General features: G+C 35.3%; 5 protein-coding genes and 2 non-coding genes across 8 annotated transcripts; 5 read left to right on the top strand and 2 right to left on the bottom strand.

Moving 5' to 3' along the window:
* Positions 1 to 446: 446 nt before the first annotated feature.
* LOC105965273 (AAA-ATPase At2g18193) lies at positions 447 to 2,293 on the top strand. Its single transcript, XM_012989807.2, has 2 exons — positions 447 to 1,572; positions 1,655 to 2,293. The coding sequence occupies exons 1-2, from the start codon at positions 550 to 552 to the stop codon at positions 2,177 to 2,179; spliced, it is 1,548 nt and encodes a 515-aa protein (XP_012845261.2). The 5' UTR covers positions 447 to 549; the 3' UTR covers positions 2,180 to 2,293.
* A 2,078-nt stretch (positions 2,294 to 4,371) lies between these two features.
* PLP3B (thioredoxin domain PLP3B-like protein) lies at positions 4,372 to 7,077 on the top strand. Its single transcript, XM_012989808.2, has 9 exons — positions 4,372 to 4,590; positions 4,671 to 4,765; positions 5,432 to 5,506; positions 5,587 to 5,634; positions 5,714 to 5,856; positions 6,049 to 6,121; positions 6,204 to 6,265; positions 6,619 to 6,716; positions 6,807 to 7,077. The coding sequence occupies exons 2-9, from the start codon at positions 4,682 to 4,684 to the stop codon at positions 6,908 to 6,910; spliced, it is 687 nt and encodes a 228-aa protein (XP_012845262.2). The 5' UTR covers positions 4,372 to 4,590; positions 4,671 to 4,681; the 3' UTR covers positions 6,911 to 7,077.
* Positions 7,078 to 7,303: 226 nt separating this feature from the next.
* TRNAH-GUG (transfer RNA histidin (anticodon GUG)) lies at positions 7,304 to 7,375 on the bottom strand. The gene has a single exon. It is a non-coding gene; the product is annotated as a tRNA-His (tRNA).
* A 2,857-nt stretch (positions 7,376 to 10,232) lies between these two features.
* Positions 10,233 to 11,332, top strand: LOC105965028 (uncharacterized). Its single transcript, XR_016033318.1, has 2 exons — positions 10,233 to 11,100; positions 11,223 to 11,332. It is a non-coding gene; the product is annotated as an uncharacterized LOC105965028 (transcript).
* Positions 11,333 to 14,371: 3,039 nt separating this feature from the next.
* LOC105965317 (HECT-like ubiquitin-conjugating enzyme (E2)-binding protein) lies at positions 14,372 to 17,388 on the top strand. The gene is made up of 5 exons (XM_012989858.2): positions 14,372 to 14,840; positions 14,974 to 15,052; positions 15,393 to 16,145; positions 16,626 to 16,874; positions 17,011 to 17,388. Exons 1-5 carry the CDS (start codon positions 14,420 to 14,422, stop codon positions 17,168 to 17,170), a joined length of 1,662 nt encoding a protein of 553 aa, XP_012845312.2. The 5' UTR covers positions 14,372 to 14,419; the 3' UTR covers positions 17,171 to 17,388.
* A 3,302-nt stretch (positions 17,389 to 20,690) lies between these two features.
* Positions 20,691 to 21,691, top strand: LOC105965272 (Dehydrin family protein). Its single transcript, XM_012989806.2, has 2 exons — positions 20,691 to 21,005; positions 21,085 to 21,691. Exons 1-2 carry the CDS (start codon positions 20,772 to 20,774, stop codon positions 21,448 to 21,450), a joined length of 600 nt encoding a protein of 199 aa, XP_012845260.2. The 5' UTR covers positions 20,691 to 20,771; the 3' UTR covers positions 21,451 to 21,691.
* LOC105965271 (pentatricopeptide repeat-containing protein At5g44230) lies at positions 21,527 to 24,464 on the bottom strand. Of its 2 annotated transcripts, none has more exons than XM_088822585.1 (2): positions 22,434 to 24,464; positions 21,527 to 22,143 (listed from the first exon to the last, which is right to left on the bottom strand). In XM_088822585.1, exons 1-2 carry the CDS (start codon positions 24,392 to 24,394, stop codon positions 21,996 to 21,998), a joined length of 2,109 nt encoding a protein of 702 aa, XP_088678711.1. In that variant the 5' UTR covers positions 24,395 to 24,464; the 3' UTR covers positions 21,527 to 21,995. The 2 variants fall into 2 exon arrangements, with proteins under 2 accessions (XP_088678711.1, XP_088678712.1); XM_088822586.1 differs by having other exon boundaries at positions 22,097 to 22,126; positions 22,227 to 24,453.
* Between the last annotated feature and the right edge of the window lie 12 nt (positions 24,465 to 24,476).

Genomic DNA, 24,476 nt, shown 5'->3' with positions numbered 1-24,476 from the left:
GCTCGACAAAATAGACTCGAGCTCGAGCCAACCAAAAAAGGCGAGCTCGGCTCGTTCACACCCCTAGAAACGACCATTATCGAATACCTTTTTAAATCCATTTTCTATATATTGACAAGTACTAAGAAAAGAAAAGGAGACTTTAGTCAACAACTAATATTCTTAAACCAACGTCACTAATTAATCCGCGTCCGTATACCTTTCCTACTATATTAGTAAGCGTACTCTCCAAGCCGAGTCTCCATTCGCTGCTTCCCACCCTTCATCCCCAATAATACATCCATCCAAATACACCCAATACAAAAATGACACGTATCCAAACTCATAAGGCTCACGCCGCACCTGATTACCCCCTTCCATCCTTCCTTCCTAAGCTTTTCAAACTCCCACTTATAAATATATATATATATATATATATATATATATATATATATATATATATATAGCTCTGCTAAAAACATCACAAGAAAAAAAAAAACGTTTAACACACACGAAAAAACAACTCAATTATCATTTTTTCTACAGAAATTCCGATCAAGAAAAAGAAAAATGCAATCTTTCGGCGGAATGCCGTCGATGGCGAGCAACATTTTCTCGGCGTACGCGTCGGTGGCGGCGTCGATGATGCTATTCCGGTCGATGGCAAACGACGTCGTTCCGGAGCCGGTGAAGTCCTTCTTCTACTCTTTCTTCAAACAGTACTTCGACAGATTCTTCACAAAACCCACGACCCAATTGACTATGGTGGTCGACGAGCAGAGCGGCATCTCCCCCAACGAAATCTACGGCGCGGCGGAGATCTACCTCCGCACCAAGATCAACCCCGCCGCCGACCGCCTCAAGGCCAACAAATCCTCCAAGCACAAGAAGATCATCCTCAGCATGGAGAAAGGCCACGAGGTCTCCGACAATTTCAACGGTTTCGATCTCAAGTGGCAGTTCGTCCTAATCGAGCCCGACGGCGACAGCCGGAAATACCGCTCGGAGAAGAGGTACTTCGAGCTCACCTTCGATAAGCAGAACAAAGAAGCCGTCGTCGGCGAGTACCTCCCTTTCGTACTCGCGAAGGCCAAGGAGATCAAAGAGAAGGAACGCGCCGTGAAGCTCTACACGCGCGACTGCCCCTTCACCGACGACGACGACGAGGGCGGCAACGGCGGCGGCGGCTACTGGGGCTGCATCAACCTCGACCACCCGGTGACCTTCGACAAATTGGCGATGGAGCCCGCCCTGAAAAATGGGATAATCGAAGATTTAGACAGGTTTGTTCGGAGGAAAGATTATTACCGGAAAGTGGGGAAGGCTTGGAAAAGAGGGTATTTGCTGTATGGTCCTCCGGGCACCGGAAAATCGAGCTTGATTGCTGCAATGGCGAATTATTTGAAGTTCGATGTTTACGATTTGGAGCTTTCGAGTCTGTATTCGAATTCCGAATTGCGGAGAATTCTTCTGTGTACTAGCAACAAATCGATACTTGTGATTGAAGATATCGATTGCACCGCGCAAATGCACGACAGAGAAAGAGACAGAGATAATACGGATTCCGATCACGAAGACTCCATTGGCACAAAGGTTTAAATAAATTAATTAACTTATTACATGATAACCGTGATCGTGGTACTAATTACTAATTTTAAATAAATTAAATTTGCAGTTGACTTTGTCGGGATTGTTGAATTTCATCGACGGGTTGTGGTCGACGTGCGGGGACGAGAGGATCGTGGTTTTCACGACGAACCATAAAGAGAAGCTGGATCCTGCGCTGCTGCGCCCCGGGAGAATGGATATGCACATTCACATGGGGTACTGTACGCCGCAAGGGTTCGATGTGTTGGCGATGAATTACTTGGGTGTTGGTGATTATCCGGGGTTGTTTGGTGAGATTAAGGAGTTGATCGGAGAGGTGGATGTTACTCCGGCGGAGATTGCGGAGCATTTGATGAGGAATGAGGATGTTGATCTTGCTCTGCGAGGGGTGGTTGATTTGCTTAAGAAGAAGAAGTGTGAAGTGGTGGCGGCGGCGGTGGTGGTGGTGGAGAGTGATGGAAGTAAAATTGGAGGTGGTGGAGATGAGAAATTGGAGAAGGAGAAGAAGAAGTTTGGGAGGTTTGTGAAAAGATTATTGAAATTTAGGAGGGAATTGAGGGAAGAAAGTAAGACCAAAATGTTGTTGATGTGAGTGAATAAATTAATAAGTTATTTATTATGTATTTATGATTATGATGAGGATGATGAAATATGTTGTAGAGTTGTTTTTCTATATGAATAAATTGATAACCTAGGCATTTTGAAATAAGTAATTTGCAATGTGTTGGATCGATTATATACTCATAATTAATCAATGTAATTTTTGCAAAATAATATTTGGACAATGAGGTTATAATAAATTAGAATAAAAAAAATTGTGTACTTTGTATTTTCAACAACTAAAGGCTGTGTGTTGTGGTGTCATTTTTGCATCATTTCCTTTATCCGAATATACAAACACGTGAGAATATTATTTTACTTCTCCCAATAAACTAATCAATCATTGCAATTAAATATATCTTATTAAGACAAAATAAACAAACAAAGGTCTAAAATATGTTTATTTCTATGCTACAACCGGTGAATGTTACACCTGGTATTTTTTACCGTTGATCTACACACACCAATGTGTATGTGTGTGTGTTTATGTGTATATAAATGGTAAAGATCTACCCGGTGTAGCATAGTATAAGCCCTAAAATAGGGCTCCCTCCGTCACAAAAGCAGGAGGTAGGAAGTGGATTAGGAGGGATAATTCCTTTACAAAGAGAAAATTTAGCCTATTAAGAAAAGGTTATGGGGTCGAATTTAGCATTAAGGACGCAAATTTGAAGCGCCATTTTAGCCAAAGAGCCCAAAACGGGCGATACTTGATAACATATCTCCTAAAATAGCTAATAATAAAAGTACAAAATATATATCATATCATATATCCTAACAAATTTGATGTTTGTGCCATCCATTTATTGATGATGATGAATGTGCCCTAATAATTTCATTTAGCAAATGATGAATATATGTATTTGCAGCTGACAATTATACAAATATAAAGTGTAGGATCCAATTAAAATTTGATTGGATTTTGTTTGTCTATGGCAATAGCCAAAAGTCCAAAATATAATTGAATATTCATTATTCATCCATTGTCTGAAAAAGAATCTGTAAGACTGTGGTATCCGACAAGGAAAGTACACTTGCTATATCTATTTTTGATTCTTTTTTGTACTTAAATAAATAAAAAAAACATTATTGTGTTTAATCTTTTATTATCTATTTCAATGTTAATTAAATTTAAAAAGAAAAAAAAAAAGAAAAAAAGGGAAATGCAAAAGATTGTGCATCAGTTGTCACTTTTCAGTGGAGGGGAAAGGGTTTGAGAAATCTGAGAAAGATTTGATTAATATTCCTACCTACTAAAAGTGGGAGGTAAACAAACTTCAATTTGGACATCTAATAATGCTGCTTACAAATAGCATTCACACCTCATTTATAAATTTAGTCGGTGCTAAAACACATACAAATTAAACTAATTATTAGTAAAAACTCATTCTTGACATTTTGTAAGTTGCAACTTATATTGAACTGTTGAAAAACAAGTTTTATTTTAAAAAATACGATAGTTTCGGAGATAATATTGCGTTTGTTTTAGTATAGTTTTTTCCCCACGCAAAATATTCATCTCAATCGAAGTTTAGAGTGAGATGAACTGAAGAAAGAAAACCGACCAGTATTAAATGCAAAATTGGTAATGAATGTCATTTTCGATTAAGGGTGTACATGAATTGAGTCGCTCAAGAGCTAACGTGCTGACTCAGTTAGCTTTCTTTTTATTTTAATCGATATTTAAATAATATTAAATATAATACATGCACATAAAAATTTAGAAATAAATAAAGTTCATGATTTATTTTGTAACTTATTATTATTATTACAATATAAATAATTTATGCTAATAATAAAATGATTATATAAATAAATTTAAAATGTACTAAAAGTATAAACCGAAACGAGCTTAAGTTTGAGCTCGAGCTCAGAAAATAGAAGAGCTGAAACTAGTCAAAGTGGACGAAGCTCACGTTCGAGTTCACCAAAACAGCTAGACTTGGCTCGAACCTGACTCGTTTACACTCTCGTTTCGAATTATGTATGGATTATGATCCTTTCGAAAAGTACCTTGGGTGAAAAATAGGGAAATGCACGCAAATCCTAAACTGACACGTGTCAGTCCTTTTCAGATGTAGAAATAATCCTCGGCGATGCGCGCAGCAACCGGATGATCTTCGGTTGGGCCCACATCCAATCAAAATTCTCTTTCAAGCCCAGAAATTCCGCAATTGAAAGCCCATCTTTTATCAGCCCAAATTTCAATTTCGCCCCAATTCTCCAATCGACAAAAACGGTGTCGTCGCGTTCATCAATCAAATTCAGATTCGAACAATGCTCCAGTTATTAGGATTTGGAGAAAGTGTATAAAAAAGTATACTTTAAACCACGATTTACTCTTATAATCTTTGATTTCCCACTCTGCGGGGCTGTAGATTTCAGAGACCTAGATCCCTTTTGGTAAGTCTGCACACACCTAAAATGTAAAAAAAAGAAATTGTTTCTCTTTTGTTTGTAATGGCAATGGATTTTGATTTCAGCGACGAACGAAATGGATCCGGATTCAGTGAAATCAACTCTCTCTAATTTGGCTTTCGGGAATGTTTTGGCTGCCGCTGCCCGCGATTATAAAAAGGTCTGTTTTTTTCATATATTCTGTGTTTTCATTTAATAAATGGATATTGAATTTTGATGACGTAATTTGCTGTTACATTTACGTGTAGCATTTTTAATTTTTTTATGATAAATTGGCGAATTTGGAGTTCATAACGTATGTTAGCTGTTCGTCTTCAATGGGTTAGATTTAAGGTTGTTAGCTTATCTAAGTTCACTTATTGAAATTTCACATTTTTCTTGGTGGGGATGTTTTAATGTAGTATATGATTTTTGGAATTTAAAAGATCGATAAGATAGAGATGTTTTCACGTTTTTCCGTCACAAAACAATCTCTCCGGTTCGGTAGGACGTTAATAAGAGTTATTAAACCAATGATTTCGTTATCTGAAATGGAAGATGAATCTGCCGAATTACCTAGTTTTTTTTCAGCTTTCGGTTGAAATGCTGCTGAGGTCCATTTGTCGAGTTTTTATTAGTTCCGAAAAAAGTTACAAACATTTATTCTCTTAAAGAATTTATCCTAGAATTCTTTCAAATCGCCCCCAAGATGTTCGATTTATTTCCAGAACTATGAAATTGCAAAAGGGTTTTGTCTCAAAATGGGATTATTATCTGTAATTGTTCTCTGCTAAACGATTTCCTTCGACACATAAAGAGGCTGAACTTTGACATTTTTTTCTTACAGGAATTGCTGACTCAGGAGAAAGCGAATGCATCTAGCTCCTTTAACGAGGAAGTAGATCTCGATGAATTGATGGATGTAAGTAGACGATCCATCTCACTCTAATTTCTATCTTCCATCTCTCTGGTTCTTTTTTCACGTGTTTTTATTACACACAGGATCCCGAGCTCGAAAAATTGCATGCAGACAGGATCGCATCTCTTAAGGTATGTATTAAGCCCTCGAATGAGCTTTTTGAGTTAACTTCTTGTAATAATTTTATTCATTGATTTTTTGAACTTACAGAAAGAAGCAGAGAAGCGGCAAAAGCTGTCAATGCAAGGTCATGGAGAATACAGGGAGATAACAGAAGCCGACTTTTTGAGTGAAGTTACAGGCACCGACAAAGTGATTTGTCATTTTTACCATCGAGAGTTCTATCGTTGCAAGTAAGAACACATTTTACGACATTCATTTGAAACCTTTTTGTGCAGATTGAATGGTAGATTTATTGTTTGAAACTGGGCACCAGATTCGAGATATATTACTAGGAAAAAGTTTTATTTTTCTGGAAATCAGTTACCAAAATATAAATTAACGAAATTGTTTTTCCGTTGACGAAATATTTTTGTTTTTTCTAGGATTATGGACAAGCATTTGAAGACCCTCTCTCTGAGGCATTTTACTACCAAGTTCGTCAAATTAGATGCTGAGGTTAGTATCGAAGAGAATGCACTATTCGGGTGGTTACAAATTCGAAAGAATCTAAATTTCTTGCTTTTATATTTTTTGGCAGAATGCTCCTTTCTTTGTTTCGAAGCTAGGAATCAAGACATTGCCATGTGTCATAATGTTCAGGTCTGCCATTTCACTATTTCTTAATTTTCCATTTATGCGTTTATATAGTAGTAAATGTTGTTATTTCGTTTGTTTTCTTATTGGCATGAAATGGCGAGGAATAGCGAAATGATGGTATCTTCTGAATTGTACTATGAATCTTTTTCATTGATTCTCAATTATAATTTCTTATTTTCTGTGGTATCTCATTGTTCCTTATACAATATCTTAAAATAACTAAATATTCTGGGAGCTTGCTTGATTATTGAGTTGAGCTATTTGTCACTAATTCAATGGCCATCCAGATATAGAATGATCGTTTTACGGAGCATAATATTTAATAAATTTAATTTTTTTCTCGTCTCTTTATCCAGAAAAGGAGTAGCAACGGATAGGGTGGTCGGGTTTCAAGACTTGGGGGGAAAAGATGATTTCTCTACAAGGTCCCTCGAGATTCTCTTGTTGAAGAAAGGTAAATATATATTATTTTTGAACTTCAATTTGCTTTTGTACAAAAACTATTTGAATGCAGCTTCTAAAGTCTAAACCTTCAATTTTGCAGGAATTATCGAGGAGAAGAAACGAGGAGAAGAGGATGATGATTATCTCGAAGGTAGAAATAAGACAGTGAGATCATCGGGCAACCCTGATTCTGATTCCGACTGAGAGAAAAGACTTCGAACCTTTGATTGTAATGAAAATTTTATGTAGCTTGCGAACGTTTCATTTCTTGTTAGAGATTTTTATTTCGTAGTTTTCTGCTAGAAAATGTTTTAAGACAATTATTCGATTCGGTTTAGAACATGCTTGTATAAGGTTGGATGCTTCTCAAATGCCAGTGTCGATGAATTATAAAATATAATTTAACTATAATGAAAAAATGTTTTTTTATCCTTAAAGTTTTGATGCTCAATTTGATTTATGACAAGCTTTTCCAATTGCAAAAAAAAAAAAAACAAAAAAAACTAAGAGATAGATAGATATCAGTTGATAATATATTGTGGGAATATGAAATCATGTAGTAAGAAAAAAAAAGGGTAAAATCGAACATATTTAGGATGTGGCTGCTGGGATTCGAGCCCAGGTCTCCACGGCCACAACGTGGAATTCTCACCACTAAACTACAGCCACTTTGTTTATGAAATTGTTTATATTCATATTAAATCCATTTCGTTTTTAACAATGAATTTGATTAGATACAAACTGCACTAGTCGGAAAAAAATTGTAACAAAAGAACTCCAAATAAAAGTATTTTTATCTAAAAAGTCCTAGAATCAAAAAATTCGTACTAAATTATTTTGGAGCAACTTTTTTCATTCCAATTAATTTCCAAAATTTTGATTTTCCAAATTTTCGATTTTTTGTATAATGAAATTGGAATGAGTGAAACACTTCATGATTAAGAAAAGAAAAAAGAAAATCTTCGTTATGCAATCAGAATTGAGTGAACTTTTGTTCATACACAAAACCATGTTTAGACAAATGAGTTTGATTCTTTTACAAGATTTCTATTATGTTTTTGGTTTTGGCGATGTTCATGTTCAGGTATAGTTAATTTGTTGGTTTGGTTGCATGTAATAGCCCATCAAGAAATCATGAAAATGTTTTAATAGATGCTATAATGTTTAAAAAAAATGCAAAAGATATATGAGGGGTTCATAATGTCTTAAAGCAATACTTTCAAATTTAATAATTCAAGAAAAGTAAACTAATGCCCAACAACAACATGCCGACTAAAAGAAATTAAAAGACCTTAAAAGACCGTAAATCTAAAAGAATTAAAAATTTAAAATAATATCACATGCTAGTGAGTTATACCAGCTTTGTATTGGGAACTCTGTTAGAACATCTCCAACCATGTGGTGTTTGAAGTGCTAAATGCTATAATTTTACAATTTTACCATTTATGAACTAAAATTCACGTTCCAACGGGAGAGCTATAATTTTGCTCACCAGCTAAAACCTAAGATGGAGTTGGTATATATACCTGCTACTATTCACGTATGGTATATGATAAAAACATTAAAATATTACATGACCCCACCATCCCTCAAACAATGACAATAGTTAAAGTCAAATAAATAAATTATGGACCTCTAGTGATAGTGAAAACCAAACTAAATAGAGTGTATTTTGTATTTGCTATTTATGTCAGTTTTTTTTTTAATGGTTATTAAAACTTGAATTGTTTTATATTAAGTATGTTTGATATATGTAAATTCGATTAAAACTATTGTAGAATACATATTTTTTTATAATATTATATATATATATATATATATATATATATATATATATATATATATATATATATATATATATATATATATATATTTGTTTAATTATTTATTTTAAGTTTTTTTAATTGTTTATTTTATATTGTACATCTATATAAGGAAAAAAATTAATTACACACAACTATTATAATAGAGTAGTTGAAAATCAATAAAATATAATAAAATGCTAAAATATAAATGATATGGTTGGAGAAGATAGTAAAAATTGAGTTGCTATAAGAGATATAACATTCATATTTTTAACTCTCCACCTTGGAGATGCCCTTAGTTACCTAAATGACTTGTAAGTATATTCATTTTTCTATTCATTATGGAATAATGATAGTAAAAGCAGAAGATAAAGTTCCACTGAAGTCGACATCATACGATCAAAATGGGTGGCTTGTTATCTTTTTTATGAGAGAAGAACGTGATAGTGTAGCCATCAAGAATATTAACGACTTTCTTAGCAGTTAAATTGTTCCAATAATGTCTATGGAAGAAGTGATCTTGTCGAGGTGCATTAAGCACAAAAAAATGTTGTTCTGATAAGTACCGAACACATGTGTTATACTATTACTCTAAATCTTTGTAAGTATTGTCTGGTTGGTTTACAAATAAATTATTCTCTTATTTATACTTCATTACCTTCGTACGATGGATGGCGATAATTGATTTAATCATATAGTTGGAAGTGATTCTCTAGAACACTACATGATCTTCCAACTACCTTCTAGATGGCAAATAATAGAATGAAAAAAAATCTAAATAGTTCATATAAATCACTAAAATTAGGTAACAACCTTCCTGCATATTTCGAGTAATTTTTTGATTTACAGGTGGTCTACTTTATACTTTATGTTTTCAACTAGTTTTTTTTTTTTTTTTTTTTGTCTAATAAAAACATTTTTCACCGAAATATCATAAAATTTGACAGACGGTGACACATCACCCTCATTTCATATTATTTAAAGTTGCTCATTATTAATAGTTATTTTTTTACAAACGTCTTATTTATTAAAATAACGATATTTTAAAATATTACAATCTCAACATCATTTCAAAAATTATAATATTTTGGTCTAATGAGAACTTCTTTGGTCCAAATAACATAAAAATTGATCCAAAATAGGTGAATCATGAATGGTGACACCTCAACATCATTTCATATTATTTAAAAGTTATTCGTGGTTATTATTTATTCTATTAAAAGGAGTACAGTAACTTACATTCTATGTATTTTCATGGAGTTATTGTAAATAATTCTTCGAGTACATGGTCTCGACGTTAGTTACATTAAAAATTATTCTTTTTAATATAACAAAAGTTGATCCAAAAAAAAAAAAAAAAAAAACCGACAAACAGATGAGTGGTACATGATACTAATGGAGAGGCCTAACACAGGTAATTTATTCTCACGATAACTTAAAATATTTCACTTAACAAAAGAACATTTAACAGTTGTTTAATCATAATGATTGCTTACATAAACATTACTTTATTACAATCACAAGTGTTTTTTTTGTGTATAAATTCACACCTCCAACTCCATCAAAAACCTCTTCCTTTCTTCTCCCATTTCATCTCCTATATTTTCTTGATTTTCATTTTTCTCTCTCCTGGGTTTTCCCCCCTGATTTTCTTGATTATATACTAATATATATAAAAAATCAAATCCATGCAATAATTTTCATGTGTAAGAATTCATTAATACTATGATTCAAAAGTAGTGATAATGTCACCTGTACTCAGTGAAATACTCCTCTCCGGTTTTACAGTGAACTCAGCTCTTCGTCTCGGCTCTCACCTCGTTCAATCCCTCTCCGTCGTCTTCCTCTATTGGTTTTATGTTTTTTCATGAACAAATTATAATCGAAAAATCCATTTTTATTCATATTTATATATATCTAATTAATTGTTATTAATCATTAATTCGAACATACATATATATATTTATTGCATGGCTTCTCCAAGTACTATTACCGGAAACTCATCGGGATCTGATTTTCAAAGCTCTCAAGAAAACACGACCGACGTACGAAAACGCAAGCGCATGCTTTCGAACAGAGAATCCGCGCGTAGGTCGAGGATGAGGAAGCAGAAGCACCTGGACGATCTGAAATCGCAGTTGACTAATCTAAGGGCCGAGAATCATTCGATCCTGACGAACATGAATCTTGTGGCTCAGCTTCAATTGAATATGGAATCTGAGAACTCTGTTTTGAGGGCTCAGATTTCTGAGCTGCACCACAGGCTTCAGTCTTTGAATGATATTGTAATGATTAGCTGCATGAGATCAAAGGAATCTACTAATAATAGTACTACTTCATTAATTAATATTAATGAGGATTATGGCGATCATAATTATCAGATGGTGATTAGTGGTGGTGGTGGGGTTGTTGATGATTTCTTGATTCATAATCATTGGGGTTTGGTCCATGTGAACCAGCCAATCATGTATTGATAATCAAGATTCATTGGTTCATGGCCTACTTTAATTTATTCAAATATATATGCATATACTTATATATGTATATGCAAGTATTGGTTGTGTTACGTTGTATTTCAATAAATAGAAAGTGAGATGTAACAGTCTGGTCTGATCGATGCTAAACCATAATATATATTATTTTTTTGGCATTTGGATCAAATTAAAACACACTATGTGTGTGTTGTGTGTTGTATTTTAATAAATTGAAAGTGGGATGTAACGGTCTGGTCGATGCTACACCAGAATATATATACTAGTGTAATTATTTTGACATTTGGATCAAATTAAAGCACACTATGTGTGTTATGTGTTGTATTTCAATAAATGGAAAGTGGAATGTAACGGTCTGGTCGATGCTACATCAGAACATATATTAGAACATATATTAGTTATTTTTTTGACATTTGGATCAAATTACATTAAAGCACATACACTATGTGTGTTGTGTGTGTGAGATTCAAAAGTGGAAATTGAAATTGTGTAATAAAATATAATGTAATGAAAAAGCAATTTGAAAGTTAGTGATTTTGTTTGATTTAATTTGTTGGGAGTAAATGGTTCATATAATATAGTGTCACTATATCTATATGTACTAAAACTTTAACAATTATGTATGAAAATTGAAAAAGTGAAGCTCCCACTATTCACAACAAGACAATGCCCTTTTCACTAGTCCAATGGATATGTAGCAATTTGTGTTCCAATTAAGAATTATATTGTAATTTAATTGATGTGTAAACATCACCCCCCATAGCTTTAAGTTATATATTTATATATTATTGCATTTATTTAAGAATATAATGGCCTAACTAAGTATAAATATAATATTTGTGTGGTGGGTGTTATGTAGTTGGACTAGTGTAGTATTATTTTGTTGGCCTTTGGAGCTTTTGAAAAAAATGAGGGAGTGACATCATTGGGTTTTGAATTATTGAGGATGGATGAATAGACAACCTAATTTATAAGACAAAATCCACAAGCTAACTCTTTCATGCAATAATGCAATTCTTATTGATTGTGGCTTTTTGGCCTTGTCTAATAATAATAATAATAATAATAATAATAACAAAAAAAATATCATAATTTGGATGAATTATGTGCAAATCCATTCAAAATCATTAACTAGAAGGACCAATAATAAATTGTTGATCCCTCTACAAAGTTCTTTACTTGATCACATAATTCGCACCAATGGCTTATTTATTTATTTGTAATTATTTTTTTGAATATTGATGGTGCACGATTTGCACCCTCAAAACTTCCTTCTAAACCCTACTCTTTCAGTCGTCGGATTTAGAGGGCGGTGATGAAGCAATGAACGGAATATAAAAAGTACGAGAGATAGTTCAAGAAGAAAATGTAAAACGTAACGCTTATAACTAGGATTTGTAAACTTATTTTTCTTATGAATAATAATAACATCGAAGAGTTTATTAATAATTCGAAATAACTTAGGTTTTCTTTTTACTATATATTAGTACTCTTAGTTAAATAATTATTTATCATATATATATATATATATATATATATATATATATATATATATATAAAGTGTATATAAAATTCAAAACATGGTACAATATTGTGATCTGTAAGAGAATAAAGATTATTCGATCTCCTAAAAGAATACTGAATACAATTAGAGAAGAAGAAACCATGTGCATGTGTAACTACTGGAATCTTGAAGAAAAAAAATAAATTAAAACTATGACATAAAATATTTTGATCTTCAAAATTGGATTCAAATAAAGAAATGATATTTTTTAATTACTCTTTTACGAATAATTATTCAGTCTTCTATGCTACACACAGTGAAACTTACACTAAATGTATTTTTACTGTTGATCTACACACAACAATGGTGAAAATCTACTCGATTTATTTCACCCAATGTAGCATAGTATAAATCAAGGCACCACGGGCATAATTATCTGGATCGGACTCGAGTGTGCTAATTAATTATATATTAATTGAGTTAATTAAAGCAATCTAAACAACATAAGTAAGTTTTGTACACTGCAACAAAAGGGAGATAAACATAATAAAAGTGGGGTATATACCATATGATACCCCACTCAACATAATAGTTTATTAGAGAAATTAAACATAGATTAATTTAGTTTATCCATTTTTTTAATTGGTTGCTTAGCTCATTCTTGCAGTCATGCCTCAACTTGCGATATAGATTAATTATTATTTTATTGAATTAATTTAATAATTGACGTAATCAAAGTATATTATTAATTAATAACAAAAGGGCTGCCCCATTCTGCTCACAACGTAATATTATTAGTCAAATTAAAAAGTTTTGATGTTTACTGATGGCTGTGTACATATAAACATTTGTATGTATGTGCATTTATATATTATATACTGTAGTAGTTTTTTTTTTAATAATTATTTTACCTAAAAAATAAACTATTTTTTTTCTACTCAATTAGTAGTGTATTTTTTGGGGTTTAAATTATTAATTAATCATAACATACTTTCTTTTACATTAAAATTAAAATAAATAAAATAAAATAAAAATGCGCTCCACAGAAAGAGATCTGAATATCTGACCAGTCCACAAATTAAAGTTGTCATGCTGATCTACGATTATGCCATTATGGATTAAAGATAATTAGCTTCTTAATTATTAATTAAATCACCACTTAACAGTGCATATTGTATGGGGTTGGCACAAACCTCCATTAATTAATCAAGCAAGGAAAAGTCATTACACTAATTAAATCATAATATAATTAAGATTAAATAAACTATGTGCCAACCTTAAGCCCACAGTTTAGGTTTATAAAAGGAGAATCCAAGGAAATGAAGCAAAGAATTTACAATTTAATAAATTATATTGGGTAAATAGCACTTAATCCCCTTATTACAAACTTTTGCGGATGATCCCCTTGTGCCCGTAATATCAACATATAACCCCCTTGTGGTTTAGGGGATGACTTCCGTTAGTTTTTCTATCAAAATTAACCGCATGTGTCAAACTTCAAGGGGGTCATCTGCAAAAATGAAAGAAAAAATGTAAGCACAAGAGGGTCATCTGCGAAAACAAACTTTGAAGTTTGATACAGACGATTAAGTTTGACGGAAAAACTAACGAAATCTATCCCCGTAAACCACAAGGGGGGGTTATGTGTTGATATTACGAGCACAAGGGGGTCTTTTGCAAAAGCTTGTAACCTCAGGGGGTTAAGTGCTATTTACCCAATTATATTTATAAAACAAAATGTTTTTTTGTAAAACATTAGAGTTTATGGCCCGACCCATCAGTTAACTGGGTCACAAATTAGGCCTTTTAACGGCCCAGCCCGATTTTTTGAACTTGACCCTTATTAACAGATATTACCCGCCAAATTACTAATCAGCCCAAAAAAAAGAAAACTTAAAAAATTCAAAAGAAAATGTCACCACCGTCATCAGACAATAAACCTCCGTCCGCCGCCGTTATAAACCCTAGCGGGTGGCGGTTCTCATGGGAAGCCCAATCGCACACGCCGATACTCCGTTTACTCCTATTCAACCCCGACGTAAAGCCCTCAGCTCAATGCAGGGACCTCAAACTCAGCCTTCTCCCGCAACAGTCTCTGCTTACGGCGTCGTTTCAGGAAAACGAATCTCGAATAGAGACATTGGTTCGGGTTCCTGTACCTCGGGTTTTGATTGACCCGGAATCTCCGCTCCATTTCAGGGTATTCGATGACCATATTGAGGTTAAGCTCGTTTTGCTACTTCCGGTTGACCATCCCCTCGTTTCGGATTTTGATTCAATCCTTAGCAACGAAGCAAATAAGGATGATCTTCGTCCGCTTTCTTCGGATTCTGGTAATTGAAAGTCTGTCCTTTAATTTTGTTTTTAATCACATTTGCTATGATTTATTTAAATTGAAGTAATTGTTTTAGTTATGTTCAAATGTGACTTGTTACTATATGTTTTTTTTTTTTTTTTGAATTTCAGATTTAAAGAAGTTGTCTTGTATGAAAGAGATACACTTCTACTGCAGAAATTGCTCGTCTAAGTTGACAAAGGATCTCAGGTACACATTGATTTTATCTTCTAGGTGTTTATTCAGTTATTCGTCTGTGTATTTTCGACTGTGTCTGATTAGATTATTAATTAGTATCTGTTTTGTTCGGATTGGATTGTTGTTGTTGATAGTAGCACTCTTAATATTTTGATACGAGGTTTGTTAGGATGAATAAATCATTGTCCAAAAATGTTGGAAATGGTGCTTCATTTTCATTGTCGATTTATCTACATAAATATTCTCAACAAAGAAGCTGGGAATTAGTACATTGTGGGTCAATTTTGTTTCTAATTTTTCAATGTGTTTATTTTCTGTAATAGCCCTTTTTATGTTCGTAATTGTGTTACAGATACGTGAAGGATATGCCATCCGTTAATTGGGCGGATGTTGCTGATAATTGGTTTGGGAATTGTTGTTGTTCGTTTGGTGGTGTAACTGAGAAGCTGGTTGCAGATTATGCAAAATCCTATACTTGTGCCCCAGGTGTATGCCTTTTGAGTACATCATCTGTTCTTTTATGCAAGAGTGATGTTCTGGGATGCGAATTCCCTGATTTGCAGCCCAAGAAAAAATCGGAGGCTGATCTAAATCCACCCCGTGAAAAATGTTCGAGTAGAGTTTTACTTAACGAGCTATGTACTCAAGTTCGAGCTGTAAAATCATCCTACTCGGAAGATAAGCAGATGGAAAATGCAGAAAAAGAAAGTTCGAAAAATTTAGTAGATGATGATAGTTTATTATGTACCTTTCCTTTATTGCTGATTGAAGAAAACAATATGGAAAAAAGTCAAATTTGCGATACTGGATGTTGTGCTTCGGATGAGTTGAGCGCCTCTTCAACGGTGGGAATGCGTGAAGGAAATGTTGTACTCGAAAATCAGAAAGTGTTTCTTGATGGTTACCTCGGAGATGGTTTCATGGTTAGGTCTTCGGGGCTTTCGAAAGATATTCAGTGGATCGAATATTTATGCCCAGAGTGCTCGTCTCTCGTTGGAGCATATCCTTGCTTTGATGATAATGTGCCGTTAGATGGCGGAGTTCGTCTTTTCAAATGCTATATTTCAACTTGTTTGCCTTCCAATGGATCTGATGATGCATTTGAGTAAGTTCCTTAAGATATAGAACTTTTTGCTTCTTCTCCTTCTTGATTTTTATGGTCATTATACTTTTTTGATTGTTATCTTAAATTCATGCCTTAAGTGAAAATATTAACTCGCGTATCAATATTGACCTTCGCTTTTCGTTCTCAACACTTAGGCATGGTCGAGGTAGTTAATCATTTCAACGGGGAAATCCAAGAATCATGCCATTATTATTGTGAAAAACTGAAAATTACTATGTGTATGACGAGGAAAATCATGGAGGAACATACAAACAAGAAAAAATAATAAGTTAGTAAAATGTATAATCAAAAGTGGCACGGCATTAATTGATAGAAGATAACCTAGAAAAGTGGCAGAAAGTAGTTTCTTGAAATTAATTGCTGGTTTTTCGTTAAACTCTTTTCCTCTTGTTCTTGAAATCTTGGTTCGAGATTAATTCTTGATCATCTAGTTATGTGTTAATTTTGACCTCTGAATAGGAATTACACCCTAGAGAAGATATTTGCGAGTCAGTTGCTGGAAAGTGCACGGGATGAACTATCGTTCCGGACTATAGTTAGAGACATGCAAACAAAATCGCCATTATTGCAAATTGTTCTCCTAAATCCAAATTCATGGGGCTGTGCTGGAAGTTTGCACCCTACAGGACCATCTCCGAAGTTAATTTTGTATCCCATTATCAAAACCCTATTTACTTCTGCTAGTCACGGCATGGAGTTGGATTCAAGGTAAGCTACTTAGAAAAGTCGGTTGACAGTTGACTGATTTTCGTTACCTATTTTACATTATTATAATTATTTCCGATTGTAAATTTGATTTTCTTTGTGGCTCTTGTCTGTCTTTGCTCGAATATAATCAACACAGGACTCTAGACGATTGGGTGAGAAAAAATCAAGCTGATGAAATCTACATGTTTTCATCTCAAATAGTCGAATTAATCCGAGTTCTGGAGCTGGCCAACACTCTAACTCCACCGTCATGTACGTCATTACAGGGTTTATTTTTATCATCCATGCGGAGATAAAAAGAAATAGTTTACCATTTTCAGTTCTTGTCTAGAGACAAACTCGAAAAACCAAAGATAAACTGTAAGTTTTCGTTCTAACCCAAAATATATCGGGAAAAAAAATAAAAAAATAAAAAAAAAGGAACCAACAAACTTGTTCATTGTGATTGTTGCTACTTTACATAATTGAAAAATTCGATCTTTCGTATCGTAGTTTAAAGATTTTTAGTCGTAAACATGGGGCGGTCGAGCAGTCTTGCATGGAATGGAATAGAGAAAGCTTTTGGTTATTGATTCTTTTTGAAGAGAAAAATGCTTTGGAGGTGACCTTTCAGAAGTCAAATATATACATCTGCTCTCTCTATAGAGAGATTGTGCTTACCTTTTATGAGAGGTCAAGTACTTAAAGTGGAACTTATAATGGGAATATCACAACGCTACATATCTCTCTCTCTCTCTCTCTTTTTCATATTCTCTCTACATTATTGTTACATGGTCAAAATACCCTTCATTTTTTGTCAAATGTTCATAAGCTTTTCTTATAGTTCGACTTAACTCGTTTACACCTTAATTTTCTACTTATACACGATTGATCGATGATTCATTTACTATACAGGGTAAATTACGGCCACCCTCTCATGTTTGGGTAATTCCAATAACCGCTCCCTCAACTATGAATATCCTTACACGTTCACTGTTGCGGTGTTAAATTTAGTGGAATGTTCTAGATTATGTGGAATATTCTCCTGTTTGTATCCGTTTTACTTCATTCGAGCTCCACATTTTGAAATAAGATGATCATAAGATGTATCTCTTGGCTTGTATATATTAGATTGTGGTGCATCAGAAATTGCATATTTGCACAAAACGAGTACAAATTAGAGAACATTTCGCGGAATCTAGAAGATTCTGTTGAATTTGACATATCATAAGGGTGGTGGCGTTTGTAACTACCCAAACAAAAATGTTTTTTTTCTTTTCGTAATTTAACCTTACCTCAAGAGTGGTCGTAATTTACTGTAAAACAAACTCAACTAGTCTTTATACATGACCTGTGGATGTTATATTAGGTCAAATTAAATGAACGTCACACTTTATATAACATAGAATAAAACCCAAAAAGATAAACAAATTAAATTGTCATAATGCCTGATTACTGCAAACACATATATTGGAATGGGACCCGTTATGATTTTGTTGTGCCTATGCACAATTGATGGAACAATATATATATATTCCTTGTGGTCATGGTGCAAATTGATTTTCTTTTGAAATAAATTGATTATAAAAAAAATGGAAAAAAGTCAACAGAATCTGATATTTGGCTCTATAAATAGAGACCATGAAATATTAGGTTTTGCATGTCTGAGAGTCATAAGAAGAAGATAGGTTCTTACATGAAAGCAAAACTCCATGTTTGATAGCCAAGGATGACTTGCCTGAAGCTCCATTCTTAGGGGTTTTCTTGTCTTTTTACTTCAAACTTTTGAAAAATTGTCTAAGATTGGACACCAGGCAGTTTCCTTGGCTAACCTGACTGGCTTTTGTTTCTCATGCTAGGCCCTTTTCTTTATCTTTCTTTGAAATCGTGTTTTTACGTACTTTCTTACTTCGTCGGCTGAGAATGCACGTTTTCGATCGAAACGGAGATCAGCTTGGCCTCAAATCCCTGACGAGGTAAGTTTTTTTGTTACTTGTCATACTATAGTACTTTAGTGTAATAAAATGCTCAAAATCATTACGGTTGTACCTTAAACATATGCATCGATGTCGTATCTATTTGTCGTAAGAGACGTTATTGTAGTAGATACCTGCAGACCTAAGCTTCTTAGTTTGATCCATTATCAATAAAGAATGCATGATACTCCCATCCCTTTAGAATTACAAATGAGAGTTTGGCAGTAATTGTCCATGTGGCGGAAGTCCGGGTATGAGTGGGCCAGCATCGAATGCTGTCGGCGCTTGTGTGCATGTGTTGAGTGCGCACGGTAAGACTAAGATTTGCGCATTTTCTAACACCAATTGTAGCGCAATGATTGAATATTAATCTTATATATAAAAGGAGTGATGAAAGATGTCATTAGAATTGCTTGAGGGTTACCCTCGGTTTATCTTTAATTTGTAATTTTTCCCCCTCTTTTATCTCAATGGAATGATTTTCACTTTCTTTGTTATTCTTTCTTTTTGTTTATGACATTTTTATAATTATGGGTAAATTACAACCACCCCTGAGGTATGGTTAATTTATGAAAAAAACCTTCTTGTTTGGATAATTATATCTACCCCCTTAACTATGATTTTTTCTTACATCTCCACCCTTATGGTGTTAAATTCAACATAATCATCTAGATTTCGTGGAATATGCTCTAGTTTGTATTCGTTTTGTGTAAAAATACAGTTTCTGATGCACCGCAATCTGATATATACAAGCCAAATAACACATATTACGGTTATCTTGCTTCAAAATGTGGAGTTTGAATGGGATAAAACGGGTACAAAAGTGATAATATTCCATATAATCTCGAAAATTCCACTAAATTTGAAACCGACAGGGTGAACATGTAAAAAGATTTATAGTCGAGGGGGGTTTTGTAATTACCCAAACAAGAGGGGGTTTTTGTAATTTAATCATACATCAGGGGTGGTTGTAATTTACCCTTATAATTATTTATGTTTGTCTATGAACACGCTCAACAACCCTAATGATTTTTATTTTTTTTCCTCTCTTCTAATTACGAATGACTTTCTCTTAACATTTTCTTCACATATAGCCATTTTCAGTGTCGTATTGTTAAATCATTATACTTTTGAAATGTCATTACTTGTTACAAAAAATAAAAGAAAAATATCTGATTAATGGCGATAGGCCATAGCCGATAAAGGCCCAGTAATTTACAATCAATTACAGAGTCCATCAAAGTCCATTGAGGCCCAAAATATACACGCGTCCTGCATGTATGTATTCGGGCTTATTTATACATGCGTCAGAGTCGTACGTCTGGTGAAATACACTATATAGTTTTAAATCGTAAATCTACTTAAATAATCACACATACATATGAGTGTGTTATGTGAAGATGAACGATGTAAAATTACATGGTGTATTTGATCATTAGGTGTAAGTTGTACAAAACCGAATCACAAATCCACGGATCACAGTACCAATTTTTCTTGTATCAATTAAAAAAATAATAATAAAATAATATATCATTTATTGTCCATGACACGTGAGGATGAAGATTGAAAAATATCAGTACCGACGAGTAACGACAAAACTTGAACCTATTCATACATGTGGATATTTTTGTCGTTTTACTCTTTATGTTGATATTTGTAGAAGCTTATCCGTAATGGGACACGTGTCTGAAAATATATATTTAATTAGTGAACATGAATACAGCAAGAACCCTAACGTGTCCATTTTCGCTGCGCTGCAAACACCTGTACGTTTCGAGTCACCGCCTGCATTTACTCTATATCTCTCTCTCTATATATACTCCTCTTGCTTCTCACTCCTAATCCATCACAATCCCATTAATCAGTTATCACCACAGGATTAAACAATCAATCAGTTGTGTGTTTGAGAAATTAATTTGAGGTTTTTTGTCCGGAGAAGATCATGGCAGGATACGGCGGCGAGTACGGGCGGCAGACCGACGAGTACGGCAACCCCATCCGCCAAACTGACGAGTATGGCAACCCAGTTCACCACCCTGGTGGGGGCCACCATACCGGCACCACCACCGGAGGGTATGGGACCCACGGCGGAGGGATTGGTGCTGGAACCCACGATGCAGGCTTGGCTTCCGCCGTTGGCGGCCACCACCGCCGCTCTGGAAGCTCCAGCAGCTCGGTATAATTTTATGCTTTTAATTTAATTAAAAAAAAAATATATATATATATAGCTGTAATGGTGAATTTTATTGTGGCAGTCATCTGAAGACGACGGGATGGGTGGGAGAAGGAAGAAGGGGCTGAAGGAGAGGGTGAAGGAGAAGCTGCCAGGTGGCGGAGGCCACAAGGACGACCGGCCGGCGTACACCACAGGCGGCGGCGGCCTTGGTGGAGGTGTTGGTTATGAACCTGAGTATCATGAGAAGAAAGGAGTGATGGAGAAGATTAAGGAGAAGTTGCCAGGTGGCGGCGGAGGTCACAGGGAAGATGTGCCGGCGCACACCACCACCACAGGCGGCGCTGGGTACGGTTATGAACAGGGCACCGGTGCAGCCGAACACCACGAGAAGAAAGGGATGGTGGAGAAGATTAAGGAGAAGTTGCCAGGTGGTGGCCACCATTAAATACTTTATATATGTATGTATAAATGAATACGTACAGCACACTGGTATTAGTTGGGGTTTTGATCTTTGTTTTATCGAGATTTTACTTGCTGTAATAAGCCATATTCCTCTTATCAGTTTATGATCCGAGGTGGCATTATGTGTGTGTGCACTAGTGTGTGTTTCAGTGTGTTGTGTCTTGTTCATGTTTGGGGTTTTGCTTTTAAATGTGACAGTTTATATTGTACTTGTCTTTTATACATGAATGATCATAAAATGGAGTTTATCTTCAATATATGTGTGTGTGTGTGTGTGTGTGTGTGTGTGTGTGTGTGTGTTTAATAAAAAAACTCAGAAAAAGGAGTCCGTAATCCAAGAAAAATCAATTTATCTGATGCTACAAACAATATAATATACATTGCAAGAAAAGAAAAGAAAATTTTATGTAATCAAATACGTTTACACATTTGAATTCCCAGAAATTAACGGCTAAAACCTACATGTAGAACAATCTCTTGGATGGGAACAAACACGGTTCTTGATCGAATCGGCTTTGATCTAACTAACTATAGCAAGGTATAGCCTATAGAGCAAGAAAGTGTACCCGAGTGCAGCCCCTCAACGCCCGTTTCCCTGTTAACACCAACGACGTTTTCCTTGGTTCCGGCGAGTGATCTTACTTCAAAACTGCTTCCGGCTATAAAATCAATAAACCTGTATCAGAGAATTCCAAATTCGAAAATGTGCATTCTAATGGCGAAAATAAAGAGCTAGCTACGGGTGAAGATTTTCCGTACCTGATGAATCGGGACCGTCAGTAAGGAAGATAAAGAGGGCAAATTGATTTCATTGAAGATTGAAGAACCCTAATTACAACTTGATTTCACATCCACACGGAAGAGAAAATAGAGCAGGGACGGAAATTGGCGGAGAAGTGACGGTACATTAGAAAACCGACGAAGGCGCACTTTTGGTTCGTCCATGGTATCGCCATTTTAAATCACCAAAAGTTGCAGCAAGAACACGACCCGTTTTCAAAGTGATGGAACCTCATATTATCCCTCACGATAATCTTCCTCCCACTAATTTCAGACACACCACACATGAACAAGTGGCAATCCACACATATCCTAAGATTCTTCACGATTCTAATCGCGGATCCATCTTCTGCTATAAGCAACGCATAAGCCAACGCCAACTTCTCACTATGCTTCATCAAGATTCGTCTTTTCTCCTCCTCATTCACATCGTAAAGCACCGAGCTCAAATCCGGCTCGTACCCCTTTAATTTTAATCTCTCGATAAGATTCTCTAACACCTCGTTAATCTCCATCGACCTAGGATGAGTCATATTACCTGCGTAAAACTCATGAATCACCCCTTTTTCGCCTTCGACGCAACTAAAAGCAGGGGTTTTTCTCAACCCCTTTTCACTTATCAATTTCCTCACCTTCAATGAATCTTCCCATCTTTCCGCCTTCACGTACACATCCGCAAGTAATATATAGTTTCCGATATTAACCGGCTCGAGCTCGAACAAATGTCTCGCTGCAATTTCAGCAATATCTGGATTCGCAAATGTACGACAAGATCCAAGAAGAGCTCCCCATATACCTGCAGTGGGCTCCATAGGCATGCTTGTAATAACATCGAGCGCTTCATCTAACCGTCCAGTTCGACCGAAAAGATCCACCATGCAATTATAGTGATCCGCACATGGAGTAACCCCATAAGTAGACTCCATTATTTCGAAGAATTTTTTACCTTCCTCGACCAATCCTGCATGGCTGCATGCAGTTAGAACCCCAAGAAAAGTCACTGCATTGGGCCCCACATCGGTTTTGGTCATCTCCTCGAATAATTCAATAGCGGAATTTGCACGACCATGGTATGCAAGACCTATGATCATCGAACTATAGGAATAAACGTCTTTTTTATGCATGTTCTTGAATATTTCGTACGCTTCTTCCAAGCACCCACACTTTGAGTACATATCAATCATCGCCGAACCTAAATGCGAATCTTTGGCAATGGAAAAGCTCGATTTCTCGGCTATGTCACGAACCCAATTCGCGTACTTAGCTGCTCCTAATTGCGCACATGCGTTTATTACACCTACTAATGTGATCTCGTCGGTCTGCACACCTGAAATTTGCATTTTTTCGAAATACTCCAACGCTTCCCTCGGTTTAGCGTTCTGTACGAAACCAGTCACCATGGCAGTCCACAACACCATATCCTTTGCAGGCGCCCGATCAAACATCTCGCTTGCGGAATCCATACACCCAGCCTTGGCATAGGCATCGATGAGCGAGGTCCAAGAGATCAAATCTCTCTCAGGCGATTCGTCGAACACCTTCCTCCCACTACTCAACCACCCACATTTCAAATACAAGTTGATCAAAACGTTGTCCACAAAATAATCCACTTCGAACCCACCCAATTTCACACACTCGCAGTGGAGCTGCCGGCCCAAATCCACCTTCTTCTCACTCGCGGAGGCACTCAACAACGCGGTGAAAGTGAAAGATACAGGTGTAAGACCATCTCTCCTCATCGAATTATAAACAAACACCGATTCTTCAAGCATCCCATCAATCGTAAACCCCCTAATCAAAGCTGTGTAGAGGAAAGCGTTAGGGTGTCTCACCTGGGAAAAGATTGAAACTCCGTAAGGCAGCATAGAAACGCTTGTTTTCGACAGCATTCGCACGAGCTTCGCTATAACATACGATGATTGGTGGAGGCATCTCCGGATTATATAAGCGTGGGTTTGCTTGATTTGGGAGAGGCTCGTGCAATCATGGAGGGTGGAAATGATTTGGGACTCCAACTGTTTGATTTTTTGCAGCTGAGAAAACGGGACAAATGGGACTTCGTGGGAGGGGAAGATGGTGGGCTTAGTAGAGATGGTGATTGAAGCTCTGGCTATGGGTGTAATGATCTTCTTACAGAGTGAAACCATTACACATTTACACAGGCTGCAATCTTTTGGAGGAAAAGTTTTGAGTTCAAGATTGTGAAAAACAAGTAGCTGTTCTAATTTC

This window comes from Erythranthe guttata, chromosome 8, assembly GCF_056151865.1.
Source record: "Erythranthe guttata isolate IM_541 chromosome 8, IM_541, whole genome shotgun sequence".
In the NCBI taxonomy this organism is placed as follows: Eukaryota; Viridiplantae; Streptophyta; class Magnoliopsida; order Lamiales; family Phrymaceae; genus Erythranthe; species Erythranthe guttata.
The sequence above is the reverse complement of the archived record's forward strand: the minus strand, read 5'-3'. Positions and strand labels throughout refer to the sequence as shown.